This window comes from Staurois parvus, unplaced genomic scaffold (assembly GCF_062004578.1).
Source record: "Staurois parvus isolate SC_StPar_1 unplaced genomic scaffold, SC_StPar_1.0 ptg000886l, whole genome shotgun sequence".
NCBI classification, from domain to species: Eukaryota; Metazoa; Chordata; class Amphibia; order Anura; family Ranidae; genus Staurois; species Staurois parvus.
In genome coordinates, this window is record NW_028318682.1 from 5,520,414 (window position 1) to 5,537,754 (window position 17,341).

General features: G+C 38.8%; 1 protein-coding gene across 1 annotated transcript in view; it reads left to right on the top strand.

The window, feature by feature from the left end:
* The window catches only part of PTCHD4 (patched domain containing 4), a 230,559-nt gene extending 213,558 nt beyond the window's left edge, over window positions 1-17,001 (top strand). Inside the window, exon 3 of the mRNA XM_089656122.1 lies at window positions 591-17,001. Coding sequence (XP_089512248.1) covers window positions 591-2,224 — 1,634 coding nt within the window. The 3' untranslated portion in view covers window positions 2,225-17,001. The remainder of the gene's footprint in view (window positions 1-590) is intronic.
* Window positions 17,002-17,341: the final 340 nt, after the last annotated feature.

Below are 17,341 nucleotides of genomic sequence, written 5' to 3' on the forward strand. Positions count from 1 at the left end.
AGAAATATGGACCAAATAAAAAAAAAAACGTTTTAAAATTCAATTTTATAAATTCTTAAAGTGGAACATTATAAATGTACAATTCCTTTAAATAACATGTCGGGGGGATGCCTATAACCGGTCAGTGAAGCAGTGCACCTGTACAATATTTGCAACCTGCTTCAGCAAAACTGACATTTACGAAAAAAAATGTTTAAATTGCCAGTAAATGACGGCTCCCCGCCACTTCCTTCTGTTTGTAAACAAAGCGGACGGGGATTCCCTTCATACCAAACTCTTTTTCTAGATGATATCCTATACCCAGTGTACAATCATATTTATCATACTGCATTCTCTATTGTGTAAAATACATAGAAAACAAATAAGGAGATCTGCCATCACCAAATGATGCAGAGTTTAGGAGATCTAGGTATTTTTGTTTAAATCCAGAGATATGTAAGAAACTGTTGGAATGCACCAATCTACATTGACCGAAAACAATTTTATTTTGGATGAATTGACCATATTTTAAGTTGAAAACGAACACTGTGTTTAGGTGAAGTATAATATATCCTAGACTATGAAACAGTTTCCTTTGTTTTGTCTTTCAGGTCATGGAACAAAAGGAGTTTTTGAGCTTCTTTCTGGATGGAGGAGAACCAGAGAGAGTTTACCTTTTAAAGACAGGGTAGCAGATGCCTACTCTGATGTAATGGTGTCATATACAATGACCAGTTCTCTGTACATCATCACATTTGGAATGGGCGCTAGTCCTTTTACAAATATTGAGGCAGTGAAGATATTTTGCCAGAACATGTGCATTACTATCGTCCTAAACTATTTCTATGTTTTCTCCTTCTATGGTTCGTGCCTAGTCTTTGCTGGCCAACTGGAGCAAAATCGATATCACAGTATCTTCTGTTGTAAAATTCCTTCCGAGGAATATTTGGACAGACAACCAATATGGTTTCAAACAATGATGAGCGATGGGCATCAGCATTCGACCCACCATGAGCCAGACCCTTATGAGAACCATTTCATTCATCATTTTCTAAGAGAACATTATAATGACTGGATCACAAATACATATGTCAAACCCTTCGTGGTCATATTATACCTCATCTATGCATCATTCTCATTCATGGGCTGCCTCCAAATTAGTGGTGGATCGAACATTATAAACCTTCTAGCAAGTGACTCTCCCAGTGTTTCTTATGCTTTTATACAACAAAAGTACTTTAGCAACTATAGTCCTGTGATTGGATTCTATATCTATGAACCCCTTGAATACTGGAATGCAACTGTTCAAGAAGACTTGAAAACCATAACTCATGGATTCAATACGGAATCTTGGATTGAGCAGTTCTACCAGTTTCTAAAGGTTGGCAATATTTCTGCATCAAACAAAACTGATTTTATTAATGTTCTCCAGAATGTTTTCTTGAGGAAACCAGAATTTCAGCACTTCAGAAATGACATAATTATTTCTAGGTCAGGAGATGAATTGAATATCATTGCATCCCGGATGTATCTGGTAGCTAGGACTAGTGAAAACACACAATGGGAAGTGGTTGAGCTCCTTGAAAAGCTGAGGCCACTTTCATTGATACAAAGCATAAAGTTTATCGTCTTCAACCCCACCTTTGTTTTTATGGATCACTATGGCTTAGCAGTGACAATGCCAGTCATTATCTCTGGTTTTAGCATCTTGCTGGTGTTAATTTTAACCTTCTTCTTGGTCATTCATCCTTTGGGAAACTTCTGGCTGATAATCACTGTCACTTCTATTGAGTTGGGGGTGTTGGGTTTAATGACATTATGGAACGTTGATATGGATTGCGTATCCATCTTGTGCCTTATGTACGCTTTGAACTTTGCCATAGATCACTGTTCCCCTCTGCTTTATACATTTGTCTTAGCCACTGAGCACACAAGAACTCTATGCATACAAGATTCACTCAAGGAGCATGGCACAGCTATTATCCAGAATGTCATATCGTTTCTTGCTGGGCTGGTACCCCTTCTGTTTGTGCCTTCAAACTTGACCTCCACACTGTTTAAATGCTTGCTGCTGACTGGTAGTTGCACGATACTGCACTGCTTCGTCATTTTGCCTGTTTTCTTAACCTTCTTCCCTCCTTCTAAAAAACGCCACAAGAAAAAGAAAAGAGCCAAACGGAAAGAAAGAGAAGAGATTGAGTGCATTGAAATTCAGGAAAATGCTGATCACGTGACTTCTATTTGAGAAAAAAGTGGTCATTACTCAAAGTATTTGAACAATTGCAGGGAACGTAGGCAAAAATCAACTGCTTGTGCTGGCCAAAGTTGTACGAAGGGGTATTTTTGAAACATCAAGGTGCAAGATTTTTATACTTTTGTAACAAAAATGTATTCAATTCACTTTTCTATTACCTCATTTTCATAATGAGTCTGTTTGGTGGAAACATGGGCATAAATAGGAATTTCCCTGGTTTGCAACTGTCTTGATCCTCGTCAGTGTCAAGAGCAGGAGATTTGACTGAATAAATATGTATATTTTTATAGATATCATAGCATGCTTTGATGTGTCAAATTAATCCTCTAATTACATTTTATCCAATGCTTTTGAGAGGACTGAAATTTAAGTTCCAATCTAAAAATTTCTAGATTAGGATCAAGTTGATGAGGGTTAGAGTCTATGTAACTTTTGTATTGCTGTCTGTGTCCTTACATGGGAGATGTTCCCTCTCTATTAGTCTTGGTGGCCATTACCACTGGGATAGCAGGTAAAGGGTAATGCAAATGTTATGTTTTTCACCATAAAAGAAACAAAATCCAATGAGTACATCAGTTCCAAATACCTTCTGTTGTGTCTCTATTGACAGGAACTACAGGGAAATCTCACCAATGGGTATATACAGACAGCAATAAAAAGCTGATAGGGTTTCTAAACTTTCCCAATTATATTAAATACTGAAAATATTATGGTTGGGTTTAACTTCAAGGAAACCATATATGGCCTGTTGGTTTGGAAATGCTGTCACTGATTCAAGCATCTCTTGTGTTAATCAGGCAGCATAAACAGTAACAAGCAATTACTAATACGCATGCATAAGCATGAGAAGTGCTTTCTGTCATTTGCAAAGATTTCCTAACATGTAATGGTAATTGTACCGTACACATAGATAAGGGCTCGTACACCTAGGCACTGCATAAGTACTTCTAGCAATTCTGCTAAAATCCTGACATCAGATCCTGTAATCAGCTCTTCCTTATGCCTGTAATAATCTGAACAGGTGCGGAATCTAAATACAGTATCATGTGATACACTAGCCTCAAAAATCTCCATTACACTCCTTTGAGTGAACCAAATCCTCCTTGATTGCCTCACATGGTCTCCTCCTTGACACTGCAGGTCACGTTGTGAAGGTTTCAGCTGCAGAAGTAGTGCTGTGAATCCAGAAAGCAGAGGGCAGGGGTAGATGTGGCTAGTTGTTTATTGAGTTTAAATGGCAAGGCTTAAGGCTACTGAATCAGCAGTAACAGTTCTGAAGCCATGCTTCTTGCAACATTTTCTCTTCCCATTGTAGTACAAGCAGGCATAGCCTTCATGAGGGACTCAATACTGCTCTGAATCCAGGAGTAATGCAGCAGTGTTGTCATCACATCAAAAGAAACTGCATTGAGTAGACTTCACTGGAAGGATTGAAAAGTGTTTGAGAGACTTTGGAGGGCAATGGAGGGATGCACTTACAATTACATTCTGTAAAGTTTTCTTTTTTTTATTGGGGAGCATAGTTTTACATTAAAGACATTGACAATGCATTGACTTCCATAAGGCTATAATGAGGGTGTCACTCTCCCATAGCTATTTCCCAGTTACAATTTTATTCTACATTAAGGACAGTCTAGGAGGGAGAGTGACACGAATTGGCTTTGTTGTGGCCATACATTTGGACAGTTACTCCATGACATTCAACTTGCCTTTAAACTGAAACTACAGACTCCAGTGCCCAAGTCAGATAAATACATGTTTAATGTTTTACCTGCCAAAGGATTTTGTAGACATGCTGCCTGGTATTTAGTAGCAGTATTGTCCATCAGTCTTCCATTTGCATTCCCTTAGTTGACTGTTGTGCTGCCTATCAGGTCTGTGCATGCCTTTGTTGAGCAGGGCATATAAAATGACTTTAGTGAGCCACAGAAGCATGACATGTGGTTGCCATCACAGAATTTTCTAGACCCACTGTGTAGCCAGAGAAATGGCTGAAAACAGCAAGGACAAAAGCTGGAGTGGTGTATGTCCTCAGACAGAGGGTCAGAGCAAATAGCAACAATCAGCAGGCTAACTGCCAATTGCAAAAGTAACAGTCTGATGATCAGGGTAAAGACAGACAAAAAAGTTCAGAGTCTAGGCAATACAATTAATTAATCCAAGCCACTAACAGAATATAAGGACACATGGTTATCCAGTATATGAACACACACACAAACCTGTTGGCCAAACAATGGCTTAAAGTTCTTGCTTCACTTTCAAGTCCACTAATGAAGTCAAGTGTGCACACAGTACAGACTTGAGTTGCAGTGCTGAATAATTACCAGCAGAGGGCAGAGATTTGAGGCTGATTGTTACTGTTGTCAACTAAACATTGACATCTTGTGTAGATTAAAAGCCCAATTCCCAGACCCCAATAGCCTATCTGCCCCATGGTCTCCCTCTTGAGATCCATTCAGTTGCAGGCGGCAAAAGGCAGGGATTAAACAAAACCCTTGTTTTTCCATGAAACAGACAACATTATCATTTTTAGCCATTTGTTTTTAAAGAAAAACGGTTACTCTGAAAATCTAAATCAAAATAGCTCATTAAGTGACTATCAGGGTAATAATAATACTGACGACAAACCAGAAGAACAAAGTGAATTCTATGCAAAAGCCAATGTCGTCAGTACTTGTAGTCATTTTTATCTCTAAGAAGTCCCCTTTTCATCCTATTTACTTGTTGTTGCCTGACACAGCCATAACATGTCTATCCCTTGAAAGTATCTGGGCAGAAAATGTTTGAAGAAAACACACAATACAAAGAAGAATGTATAATGAAATGTATGAATTATGTGAGCAGTTGCTACATGTGGCAATGTAGGTATTGGTAGAATGGTATTCCATCCACAAATTGTTCTGCTACAAAGGCTTTGATCTATTTCCAGATTAAGAGACATATAAACATGTTTAGATATGTTTCCTAAAGTCAAGATTTCCATTGGTTTGTCTGTCTGTAAAGACCAGCATTGGGGTAATGCAACAAGGACACATTTGAGTTTCAGCACTACTGACTTGACAAGTCTATGGTTGAACCTGCCATGCACCCTGTAGAGTATGCGGGTTCCTGTGCCCTTTAAATTTCCTTACATCTTTAAGTAGAATTATTGCTAGGCTATAGCCATTGAAATGTTTACATATTCTTAACAAGCAGTAACTATTTTGTTTGAACAAGCCCTCACTGACCTCTGGAGCTACAGGCTTGTTGGCTCAATTCACCCTTAACATTCACAATAGAAAAAAGCAGTGAAGTTGTTCAAGTTAGGACTCAGCACTCTTCTCTCTCCTCTTTCTGTATACCTGCTCTGTGTTTACATTAGAGATTACAACTCTCTCCTGACAGAGGGAGAGAAAAAAAATATCTATTGAGACAAAATGTCTCAATAGACTTCTGTTGTAAATTTGAGGATGAATTACTCTATATTATCTACAGCTACAGAGGTCAGTGAGGGCATGTTTTTAAATGACCCTTTAGCTCTCGAGCAAAAGTTTGACCAATGCCACCTTATAAAAATAACACACTAATCAATGTGTTAAATTTTCACTGTCTTTATGAGTTACAGACACTGTTGCTATCTCACACTGTCTGTGCAGCCTGCTTCTTCCTGCCATACATTATACATCACATGCTGTAACACACACAAACGTTCTGGATAGCAACATTGGTCATAACCCAGAAAGAGAGCTAAGATTTAACCCATTGCCTGCCAGAAGCCCAAGTATTCCTTTTTCTTTTACAGGGCGGGTTGGGTCTTAATTCTACCAGCTAATTCCAGGGTTGCATAAAAGCTTATTTATTGCTTGTTAAGAATACCAAAATACAGTCTGGCCATAATTCTACTTTATGAGCACTATATCCCGGAGATGGAAATGCAGATTACAGTCTTAGTGTGTAGAGCAAAGCGCACCAGAACACTGTGGCTAGTCTGCATACCAGGTCAAACAGAATGCAGAGGAACAGAGAGGTTCATATTATAAGCTTTGCAGGTCCTAGCCCTGAGCATATGAGCAGATGCAAAGTTTGCAATTCAAAGTGCAAATTTAATGGATCTTTCTGTAACTTTACAAGCCTGTATGAATATATCTTTTACATGTCACAGTATACCAATATAGTATGATTTTTAAAAAAAAAGCTGTCCTTTTTATTATTAAAAAGTATGATAACATCAATCTGCTGCATGTAAACAGTCCAATAAGAGCACTAAACCAAATATCCAAGAGTCCAAAATCATTTTCATTTTTTTTTTTATTCTTTTTATTCGATTTTAGTAGTAAAGGGTAGTACAAAACAGAGTCCTTAACATAGAAAAAAACATAACAACAAAACATCAAAAACAGCTCACTCACTCCAGCTATCCATTAAGTCCAGGTCTACAGGACATACTAATGAAAGAAGGTCTCGCAGTTATGAGAGAAGAAGAAGGACCTATAGGGGGGAGGAAGGTAGTCAGCTCACAGCATTACTCCTTGGGGTAGTCAGGAGACCAAGAGGATCTTAATCAAGATCATGAAGACAGTAAACATTAAAAGGGCAACATTATAGGAGGCACCTCAATTCATCTCCTTATCAGTTGCAACCATGGAGGAGGATTTACCTAATTGCCGATCTCCTCCGCTCTTCTCACCACTCCATCCCCCACAGCTATTTCCTCCTGTACCACTTTCCCCTCCCTCCTAGATTGTATACTCCAAGGAGCAGGGCCCTCGAACCCCCTTGTATTGTATTGTTACTGTACTGTCTCCCATTATAATGTACAGCGCTGACCAAACTGTTGGCGCTATATAAATACTGTATAATAATAATAATTCCAACCACACATCCAAAATTTTGTTAAAATTTAGAAAGCATCCCCTGGAAATATATGTCGAGTCCAAAATCTTTTAATGAAAATTTGATCTTTGACAAGAACAAAACAAAACAGCCAATGCATTCTGAATGTCAGGCATATACCCTCTTCAGTAGGGTTGTGCTTCAAATGATGTAACTCTGGATGTATAGTAACCAGGAATAATTAATAATGGTGTGAAAGTCATAGGACAACTCAAATCTGCATGGCATGTAGATGCCAGGTGTTCTATGACTCACACACCACTAATATTTATTCTTGCTTACATTACCATCCTTAGAGTCCCATCACTTAAACCTGGGCCCTGAAGAAGTAGGAGTTTGTCTGATCCCCAAGGCCCTGAAGAAGTAGGAGTTTGTCTGATCCCCAAAACACTTTGGCTGTTTTGTCTTGTTCTTGCCTTGAATCAGTTTTACCACATTTTGTATGTTTGGTTTGGTGCTCTTGTTTGTTTACATATGGAAACTCAACTAGGGGTGACCACCTCCATTCCTTTGGGGTCCCCTGGACTTGTGAAGAGCTGCCGAACCAGAGCGGTTATGCCCAATGAAAATGTTACTTACATATTGAAAACTTGTATCCAGCACCTCTTCTATCAATTTGCTGCAGGCAGAAGAGGTAGTCTCCGGAAATATTTTAAATCTAAGAAATCACCAAGTGGGAGACTGCAGCAGGGGGCTGATTGATTTATGCTAAACAATTCTGAACTGTGCAGGCACAAAGATTTCCATGATTATGTCACCTCTGAGCTGGCATCTCATTCCAGAATCAAATGTTGATGCCTGAATACAGGTTGAGGTCCTTCTATGTAAAGAAGTAAATAAGGGCATTGTTGGGGGGAGTACTGTATTCTCTGTGAGAGGTAATAAATACCTGGAAGTGTTACAGTTACATGTTACTTAGCATGCTGCACTTAATATGAAAAAATATATCCAATGCTAGGTTCACTTTAACATTTTCAGGGCTTTGAAATGTATTTGTCAAGGGTCAAGGGCTAGCCCCTGTTGGTTGCATTGTAGAACCTGCTTTGTTCATCCTCTGCATAATACCTCCTAACTTCTGTTTTTAAAAATCTGGCATTTTAAATCCAACCTTGATCATTCTGCCCAGACCACCCCCTCCCTCTAGAACTGATCATGTCTGGTGAACACAATGCCCATTTCCAACAGCCAGCTCCCACTGAAGCCACGTATTTATGTTATTAAAATAGGGAATGCTAAAAAGTACAAGAACCTGAACAAAGGTGGGCAGTAGAAGGAATGTAAAGTGGGCACTGATTTGTTTTAGCAATTGTGTTTCCTGCTCTATATACTGGCTTCCAATGCATTTTCATTTGTATCTGTTGATCTGTCTGAGGTTGGGACACCATAGTCTTTTTGATGGAAAATCAACTCTGCAGCTGCTTTTTTTTATTATGAAAAAGGAATTTGCAAAGTGCAATACCCTATGGCAACCATCATTAATCTGAAATACAAAGGCAGCTATTGGTTACTGCACACATTGTCATTGATTTTCGCATTTCTTAAAGCTCAATTGAAGTCACAGAAAGAAATATTCAGTTAGATGGACATTCTACCAACGGCCTCCATTTTCAAAGTTTAACAGAAAAGAATGCATAGTCTCATAAGGAGGTCAAATTCCAATAGGCATGAGAGTTCGACCAGACTGTCCAGTGCACCGGGCAGATATGACCCATTTCTTTCTCGACAGTCCAAGTACGTTTGCAGCCATTACTAATCTAATCTAAGCATTATTAATTGAGCAGTCGAGTGGGAGGGCAGAAAGTGCAAAACTTATAACACTTATAGAAATGGAGAGATGAGACTTCAATTGGGCTTTAATTGATTAATTCCAGTTGTGTAAGTAAGTCCCCATCAAGACTTTGCAGCCTGACTCAGAACCAGTTAATGTTTTTCTATCAGAAGGCAATGTTTGGTTTTGTATTTAGAACATATCGCCAGCAAAACCTAAATGGACACAATGAGCAATAGCATACTTTTGATGGCTTATGGGTGCAGTGGGTCATGCATGATATTACGAACACCTCTGCAACGACTGCTAAATCAACTGAAATCTATAATATGTATCCATGTGTAATTGGACTCCATATAGAATCTACATGGAATCTATGGAATCTACATGCCAAGCCACGACATTGGCTACATTTAGCTCATGTCTGTGATTGGCAAGTTTTACTTTGTTGTTGCAGACATCTTCCAACCATTTGGAATAGGTTGACCCAGTGGCACGCATTGTACCCTTGCTGATCAGTAATATGTATTTACATTTTCTATTTTTGTAAAACAAAATGACCGTAAATGTTAACCCCTCACAGTAAATATGCATGTTACATGAACTGCACTAACGAGTTTGGCAGTGCTCTCAGGGGGTTAAATGGCAGGAGACTTTTTTAGTTTTGTACTATGCTAACTTTATCAAAGCATGACACTATCTTTGGAAACAAAGGATCTATGTTATTATGCAATAGGGGAGAATATTATTGAAAAAAAAAACTATATCTGTGACGCTGTGGGCATTCTAATGTGAGATCATCTACAGTGATAAAATGTAAAAGGCATAGACTGCATTGTTTTTCACACCAATTTAAGGTTTCGAATTTCCTTGAAGAAAAGTTTTAGCAAAAATCTCCAAACCTGTAGGGATCAAATCTGTAACGAAACCAAAGAAAAGCCCGATTGCATAAACCGGTTTGAATACAGTAATTGCTTTTACTTTTTGTACACAATCCTTTATTTATTATCCCACCCTTTTCCACATAAGGTTAAAAAAATGTGATCACAATTTTCATGACAGTTATAAATATAGTGTGGATGGAAATTCTTCTTGTTTGGGTAAAGTGGGGCATGGCTTGACCCTCCACCTGGATTTTGCCATCTCAGTGGAGCTTGGTTCAGTGATCTTCTACCCTATGCTAGGCAGAGCTTTGCTTGTGTCATCAACATCAAAGATTGGCAAACATTGATTACTTTATGTGATTGCATACATGTTTTTACTTCCATTTACTCCTAACCATTTTACCACAAATCAAACACATTTCTTGAAGAACTGTCCTGTCTTTTGTCTGTGAAGGTTCTCACTCATCCAGGTCATGGTATATCTAGTAGTAGTTAACCCTTTGGTTCCGACCTCCTCCTGGCCCTTTAAGGGTTCTAAAAGCCAGGAGGTGAAGGCGGGCCTTCAGATCACGTGACCACTGTGATGTATCAGGAACTTACCGACCACCAATGGCTACCATGGTGGAAGCATGCAGGGAGCACGCTGTCAGCATGATAAGGAGTTTTAACAGGGCTGCGTATATGCGGCCGCTTGGAGTTGAGGCCCACATGGCAAGTGGCCACATATATGCATGTGACCCATGTCAACAGGTTAAAGAGGAGCTTCATTCTCCCCCCCAAAAAATTAAAGTCAGCAGCTATCAAAATACCTGTTCAGGAATCCAGTGCCCAAGCCAGTTCTTGAACAGTCTTCAAGTTCTTCAAGAGCTGGCATCCTACCTAAAGGTAACTGGAAGGGAAGCTTTGCAGCTTCACAGCTGGGCATCCACTGTGCATGTGTGAGCCGCATTGTGAATAGTCCTGTAGTCTTGTAGGACCTGTGATGTGGCTGCAGGCAAAGGGGGGGGGGGGGCTGAACTTAATTTCTGCTCAGGTCGCCTAGGTGACCCATGTGGAGGTGGGAACAGGTAAATGTCAAAACCAGGTACCTGCTTCCCCCCCAAAAAAAGTTCCAAAAGTGTTAGAGGACTAAGGGGGAGGAGATAGAAAGGTGAAATTTCCCATTTTGGGTGAAGTTACACTTTAATCACATTTAACTGGACTTGTTCTGTAACATTGAAGAGGTTTCATGGCTTCTGAAACCACTTCTTCAGTTCAAATTAATGTCATAAAGATACCCCAGTAGGGGTATCCTCACAAAACTCATTGGAACTGAACAACTACTTCCGTACCACTGTTTAGCTTTGAGTAAAGCTGTGTGATATATATTCAGTGATTTTAGAAAGCCAAACTTGTGGTCACTTTAAAAGAGTTATATTAGAAACTAATGAAATCAGGTCATAGCATGCATTTTTACAAACTTTGTAGACAATCCCAAGAGCCCAAACACCTAGGGTGCTCTACTATGTAAGTCTAGAACAGATACTATGGGTGATAGCTCATACATATTGCCACCTATGACATACTAATAGTCAGTAATGCCATCCTTTGTGGCCTAGTTGTGAGAAGAGGCTGGAAGCCTGAACCTGCGACCATAGTAGCTGGTCAAGATTTACATAAATACGGCACCCAGGTTTTGAGGCAGCTGAGGCACTTTGCAAGGTACAAAGGTTCATATTACTTTATATATTGGTATTGACAAGTAAACGATGCACCCCATCCCAAAATATGTACACTGCTCAAAAAAAAATAAAGGAACACTTTTTAATCATAGTATAGTATCAAGTCAGTTAAACTCCTAGGATATTGATCTGGTCAGTTAAGTAGCAGAGGGGGTTGTTAATCAGTGTCAGCTGATACAACAAACAGAATGGTGCTGCGCTCCCACACAGTGCTTATATATAATGCATACTCAAAAATTGGATTAATAGTGATCCCCTTATATAATCCACTGTATAAGTTGACTCCAATCAATGCTTCACAATAACGTGCAATCATAAAAAAGTGTACACCATATATAATGAATAATCAATATATGTGAAGGCAAAATTGAAATAAAATAGTGCAAAAAAAAGAAACAAATAATACACAAAAACACACTTGTGTCCCTAAACAGGGTAAAATGACAAATATCACTGAACCACACGTGATAAACACTTGGCATGGCTGTAGAAGGTCCTTAACCCATCGGCAGGATCGGTATCTGCTCCTTTGTGCAAGGAGGAACAGGATGAGCACTACCAGAGCCCTACAAAATTACTTCCAGCAGGCCTCTTGTGTGAATGTCTCTGACCAAGCAATCAGAAACAGACTTCATGAGGATGACTTGAGGGCCTGATGTCCTCTAGTGGGCTCTGTGCTCACTGCCCGCCACCACAGAATTTGTTTGGCATTTGCCATTGAACACCAGAAGTGGCGGGTCCGCCACTGGGGCCCTATGCTTTTCAAAGATGAGAGCAGGTTCACCCTGAGCACATGTGACAGATGTGAAAGAGTCTGGAGAAGCTGTGGAGAACGTTATGCTGCCTGTAACATTAATCAACATGACCATTTTGGTGGTGGGTCAGTGATGGTCTGGGGAGGCATATCCATTGAGGGACACACAGACCTCCACAGGCTAGACAATGGCACCCTGACTGCCATTAGGTATCGGGATGAAATCCTTGGACCCATTGTCAGACCCTATGCTGGTGCAGTGGATCCTCGGTTACTCCTGGTGTACGACAATGCCTGGCCTGAAGTGGTGAGAGCATGCAGGCAGTTCCTGGAGGATGAACGAATTGATACCATTGAATGGCCCCCATGCTCGCCTGACCTAAATTCAATAGAACACCTCTGGAATATCATATTTAGGTCCATACAACATCGCCAGGTTGCATGTCAGGTTCTCCAGGAGCTCAGTGATGCCCTGGTCCAGATCTGGGAGGAAATACCCCAGGACACCATCTGTTGTTTCATTAGGACCATGCCCCGATGTTGTCAGGCATGCATATAAGCACGTGGGGGCCATACAAACTACTGAGTACCATTTTGAGTTGCTGCAATGAAATTTCAGAAAAATGGACTAGCCTGCTGCATCATCTTTTCACTTTGATTTTCGGGGTGTCTTTGAATTCAGTCCTCTGTAGGCTGATAATTTTCATTTCCATCAAAGGATGGGGCATCCTTACATTCCAAACACATTACCCAGTCCATATCAGTATAGATATCCAGCATGATATTATTCCCCATTGAGATCTGATGTGTTTTCAAAGTGTTCCTTTTTTTTTTTAGCAGTGTATATAAATCCAAACAATAGAGCAAATTCTGGGCCTTTAAGGGTGATAACATGCTACAGGACAAAAGTACAGACAAAGTGCAGATAAAAACAAGCAAATGTATTGTGTCCCCCCACCACTCGTTATGTCAACATAGCATTTTCACAGCATACTCTCATTTTTGTTTTGTGATAAAATAATCCATGCTATGCTGTTGACATCTATGAATGTAATATACTCGTACTAAGTACAGTATATGCTGGGTGGTAGGGGCTGTATACAGGGTGCTTCATCCCATGCACTTGATCCTTAATGTCTTGTGTGGCTACATTATGCACTTGATTGTGAATTGCATTTATCTTACCATTTTTTAATAATGTACTTACTTGTGTTTATCTATATTTTGTCTGTGCTTTCTTTCTGTAAAGTGTTAGTGCTAGCATCCTTAAAGTGCACCAGTCCACCAATAACCAAAGGCAGATTCAACTAAATAAGTACATATACGGTATATTTTAGATTCATTTGTTTTGGAGTATACTCTTCCTCCAATTCAAAAATTATCTGTGGCATTAAGTTGTATTAAATGAAACAGATCCTAATATTTGCTGATCAGAATTCTTTGATCAGATCTGATGAAGCTCTGATGATTATACATTGGACACTGGAAATAATCCATTCCTTAATAATCTGACAATCCATAATTTAACCTAATTGCCAGATCTTGATATTGTGAGTAATTTTTATTTTTATTAGAAATTAGAGTTAAAGTTTGAGTTGAAGTTGAGCCTTTGCTAACTGAACGATCACCTTGTCAGTAAAACCACTCAGGTGTTTGGTAAGATACACCGATATATACATTAAATATATGTATATATATATATATAATAGTGTGAGTGCCACAAGAGTGTTAATACATACATATACCTGTTATTATATTTTTCACACTGCTGTTTACCTTAAAACAGAACTTATTTCAAACAGCTAACACACAGTTTGAATGCATATATATTTACTCTTTTACCTGCAGTAGGACTTGTAATTCTGTTCAACTTTTCTTGTGATTTACACACCTCTGCCACTCTGCACAGCCAGATTGACAACACACTTTTTTCTGATTCAGCAATGCAGCTCCCAATTCAGCTCTATACCTCCAGCCTGTTCATTGGGCAATGAATCTTGTGATCCTTGTCTAATGAGAAGGTAGTGATCCAGAAAGCTGAAAAAAATGAACTAAGAATTAGGAGCGTGCAGTGGGACCGAAGCTGGTAAATCACAAGACAACTGTACAGAATTACAAATCCTTTAGCAGGTAAGACAGTAAACATGGGTGTGCTTGAACTGCATACTTAGCTGTTTGGCTGGAGTTGCTCTTTAGTGGGAAACTATATTGAGGCAGTATGTAGGGAGGCTTAAGAAAATACTAGTTCACTGGCTGTCATGTGGCTCCAGGGTCTTCAGTATTTAATCAGTGACCCAGGAACAGGTATGAACAACTTTTCTGATCTGTATACCTGTCCCAGCTCTGTGATTCAGATTTATTGAAGCCAGAAACGGCTATCTAACTACAGTAGAATTTCAAAGTAGTTCAGCCATGGCATTCTCAATATTCTTCTTATTATAGGTTTGCTTTAGCAAACATTCCATTAAAGAAAGGAATTCTGGGTTCACATGTACTGCAGTACAAATTAAATCTGTCTGTCTTTATCACAGTGTATTCCTTATCCCAACAATCAAGATCAGGTATTTAATTTTTTCTCTGCTAGTTGGTTCTGGCTATTCAGTTCTGGTAAATGCAATCATATGGTTTTCCATCAATGCACTTCATCCTCTTCTCAACCCATGTGTCCATTTAGCCATCATTCAGTTTGCTGCACATCAAACACATTAGGAAAGTGTATGGTAATGCACCAAGCATGGTCTGATGCTTTAAAATGCCTCTCTAATGACTCTACAATGTGCACATACACTGCAACGATGCAGTACAAAAAATAAAGTTAGAGCAGGATCAATTTTTCCTTTATTGAAACCCATTCATTTTGCTTGGTTCTTGGTTCATTACTATACATTGCAACTGGCCCTGATCTGTTCGAAGTCCAGCAAACTGAATGGTGGCTAAATGGACACGTGGGCTAGGAAGAGGCTGAAGTACATACCTCATTATTGGGGCATATGTCCTATATAGCTACATAGTTACATAGTTGGTAAGGTTGAATAAAGATACTAGTCCATTCAGTTCAACCTATGTGGGTGTGTGAATAATTTCACATATTCCTGTATATTGTGTTTACTAAGATGCATGCCCAAGAATCTTATAAAACTATCAATACTTCTTGCTGACACCACCAATTGTGAAAAGGAGTTCTATATCCCTGCCGCCCTAACAGTGAAAAACCCCCTATGCAGCTTAAGATTAAGCCGCTTCTCCAATTTTATTGAGTGGCCCCATTTCTTTTTATACTCCCAGAGATCGAATAGTTTACTGCCTACACTGGGATCACCACTTAGATATTTCTAAACCGCTATCATATCTCCTCTCAAGCATCTCTTCTCCAGGAAGAATAAGTTTAGTGCTTGTAGTCTTTCCTCATAACTTTCAACAAATGAATTCTCTCAACCCTCCTGAATCTGTTATTGTCCCAAAAAACAGCCCTTCATAAATATAATTTTAATTTTTTTCACCAAAAGAAAAAATACAGAGAAATAAAAAGTAAAATTTTAAAAATCAAAGGGACAATTTCCAACTAACAAATAAATGCACAACAAAAGACAAAAAAAGGACAAAGAATAACATATTTAATAAACTCGACTACCCTAATTACATCCCCCCATCTAAATAAATAAAAAACAGCACATTCTTTTTAACAACATAATTTATTTTAAACAGCTCAGTGGGCAAAATGAAGAATGTGTGCCTTGGCATAAATGGTAATTTAATGGCTAAATTAATTTTGGCAAAATCAGTCTGCTCATTCCCAGTTCCCAGTATCTCTATAGCCATATCTTCAGACAGTGGACCAGTATGTCATTTTATAACCCATTCCATCCTTCCATCCATTGTTTCTGCCTTTGGTTCTAGCCGCATTTGGTGGATACTTTTTTACTGTCATTTAACCCATACATCTTGATCATTCAGCCTCCTTTTTTCCCCATTCTTCCTTGCATATAATAGTCCATTTTGTTTATTCAGCTATATGATGGCTCAACATATAGGCTTACTTAACATCACAGTTTACATACAGTGTGCTGCAGTAAAACAAACAAAAAAAAAACTAATTAAAAGTCAGTTTTAATTGACATGCCCACTTTAACCTGCTGAAAATTGATGTCTGATTGGGCTACTGTATGGCAATGTTCATAGCATTGTTATTGAAAAGGTTCTCCGCGTAGATTTAAAAAGTAGATATTGTGCATTTAAAAAGTAGAAGTTGTGCATTGAGAAATGCGGAGCTGAAATGAGCCCTGAAGCATTCTTGGAATGCATTTTATTCTGGGGGTAAGTGCATAACAGGGGTACCATCGGTAAGACCCTGGGAGTCAAATTCACAATTCAAATGGAAGTGGAGCTCAATGTAAATTTGAAATGAGGAAATCCTTTTAAAGATGCTTTATAGTGCTCCTAGGATAATACGTAAAATTATACATTTTTTTCATAATAGCGCACACTGTCCGTGTGATAAATGATGGTAATATAATAATGTATTAAACAGACTCTTCTGGATGCCTCAGTGTGCCTTTGAAAGGCATTATTGTGATTATTGATTAATGACTCATACTTCTAAATTGGTTACTCAACTAAAACTGCTGTATAAAATGAATAGATCACAGTATAAGTGTACAATGAATTTATGTGCTGTGTTATGCAGTAGGGGGAGAATAGAACGTATCATTGTACAATAGAAAGAAGGCCTATTACCTGTATTTAATAAATTATACTGCTACTTTTACTAATTCCTGTGTGTTTTGCATTATTGTGTATTTGCATAATTCTAGTTTTAAATAAGACATCATAAAACATTATATTATGTGCTGTTTCATTTATTTGCTAAGTACACAAAACGGTTATAGTGTTTGTGAACCCAAACAATGAACTTTTCTTCTTTGGTCTGTTGAATATATCATTGAAAGCGTCTGTCCAATAAATGCAAAAATGCCTGGTGAACCTTTTTACTTACCTTACTTGATGAAGGCATATACTGTATACTCACTTAAGTACCCTCCAGATCCCTCGCTGCTGCCTGTTCCAGTGCGGAGGAGTGCTGTGACAGTGCTTCGATGGCACCTCAATACC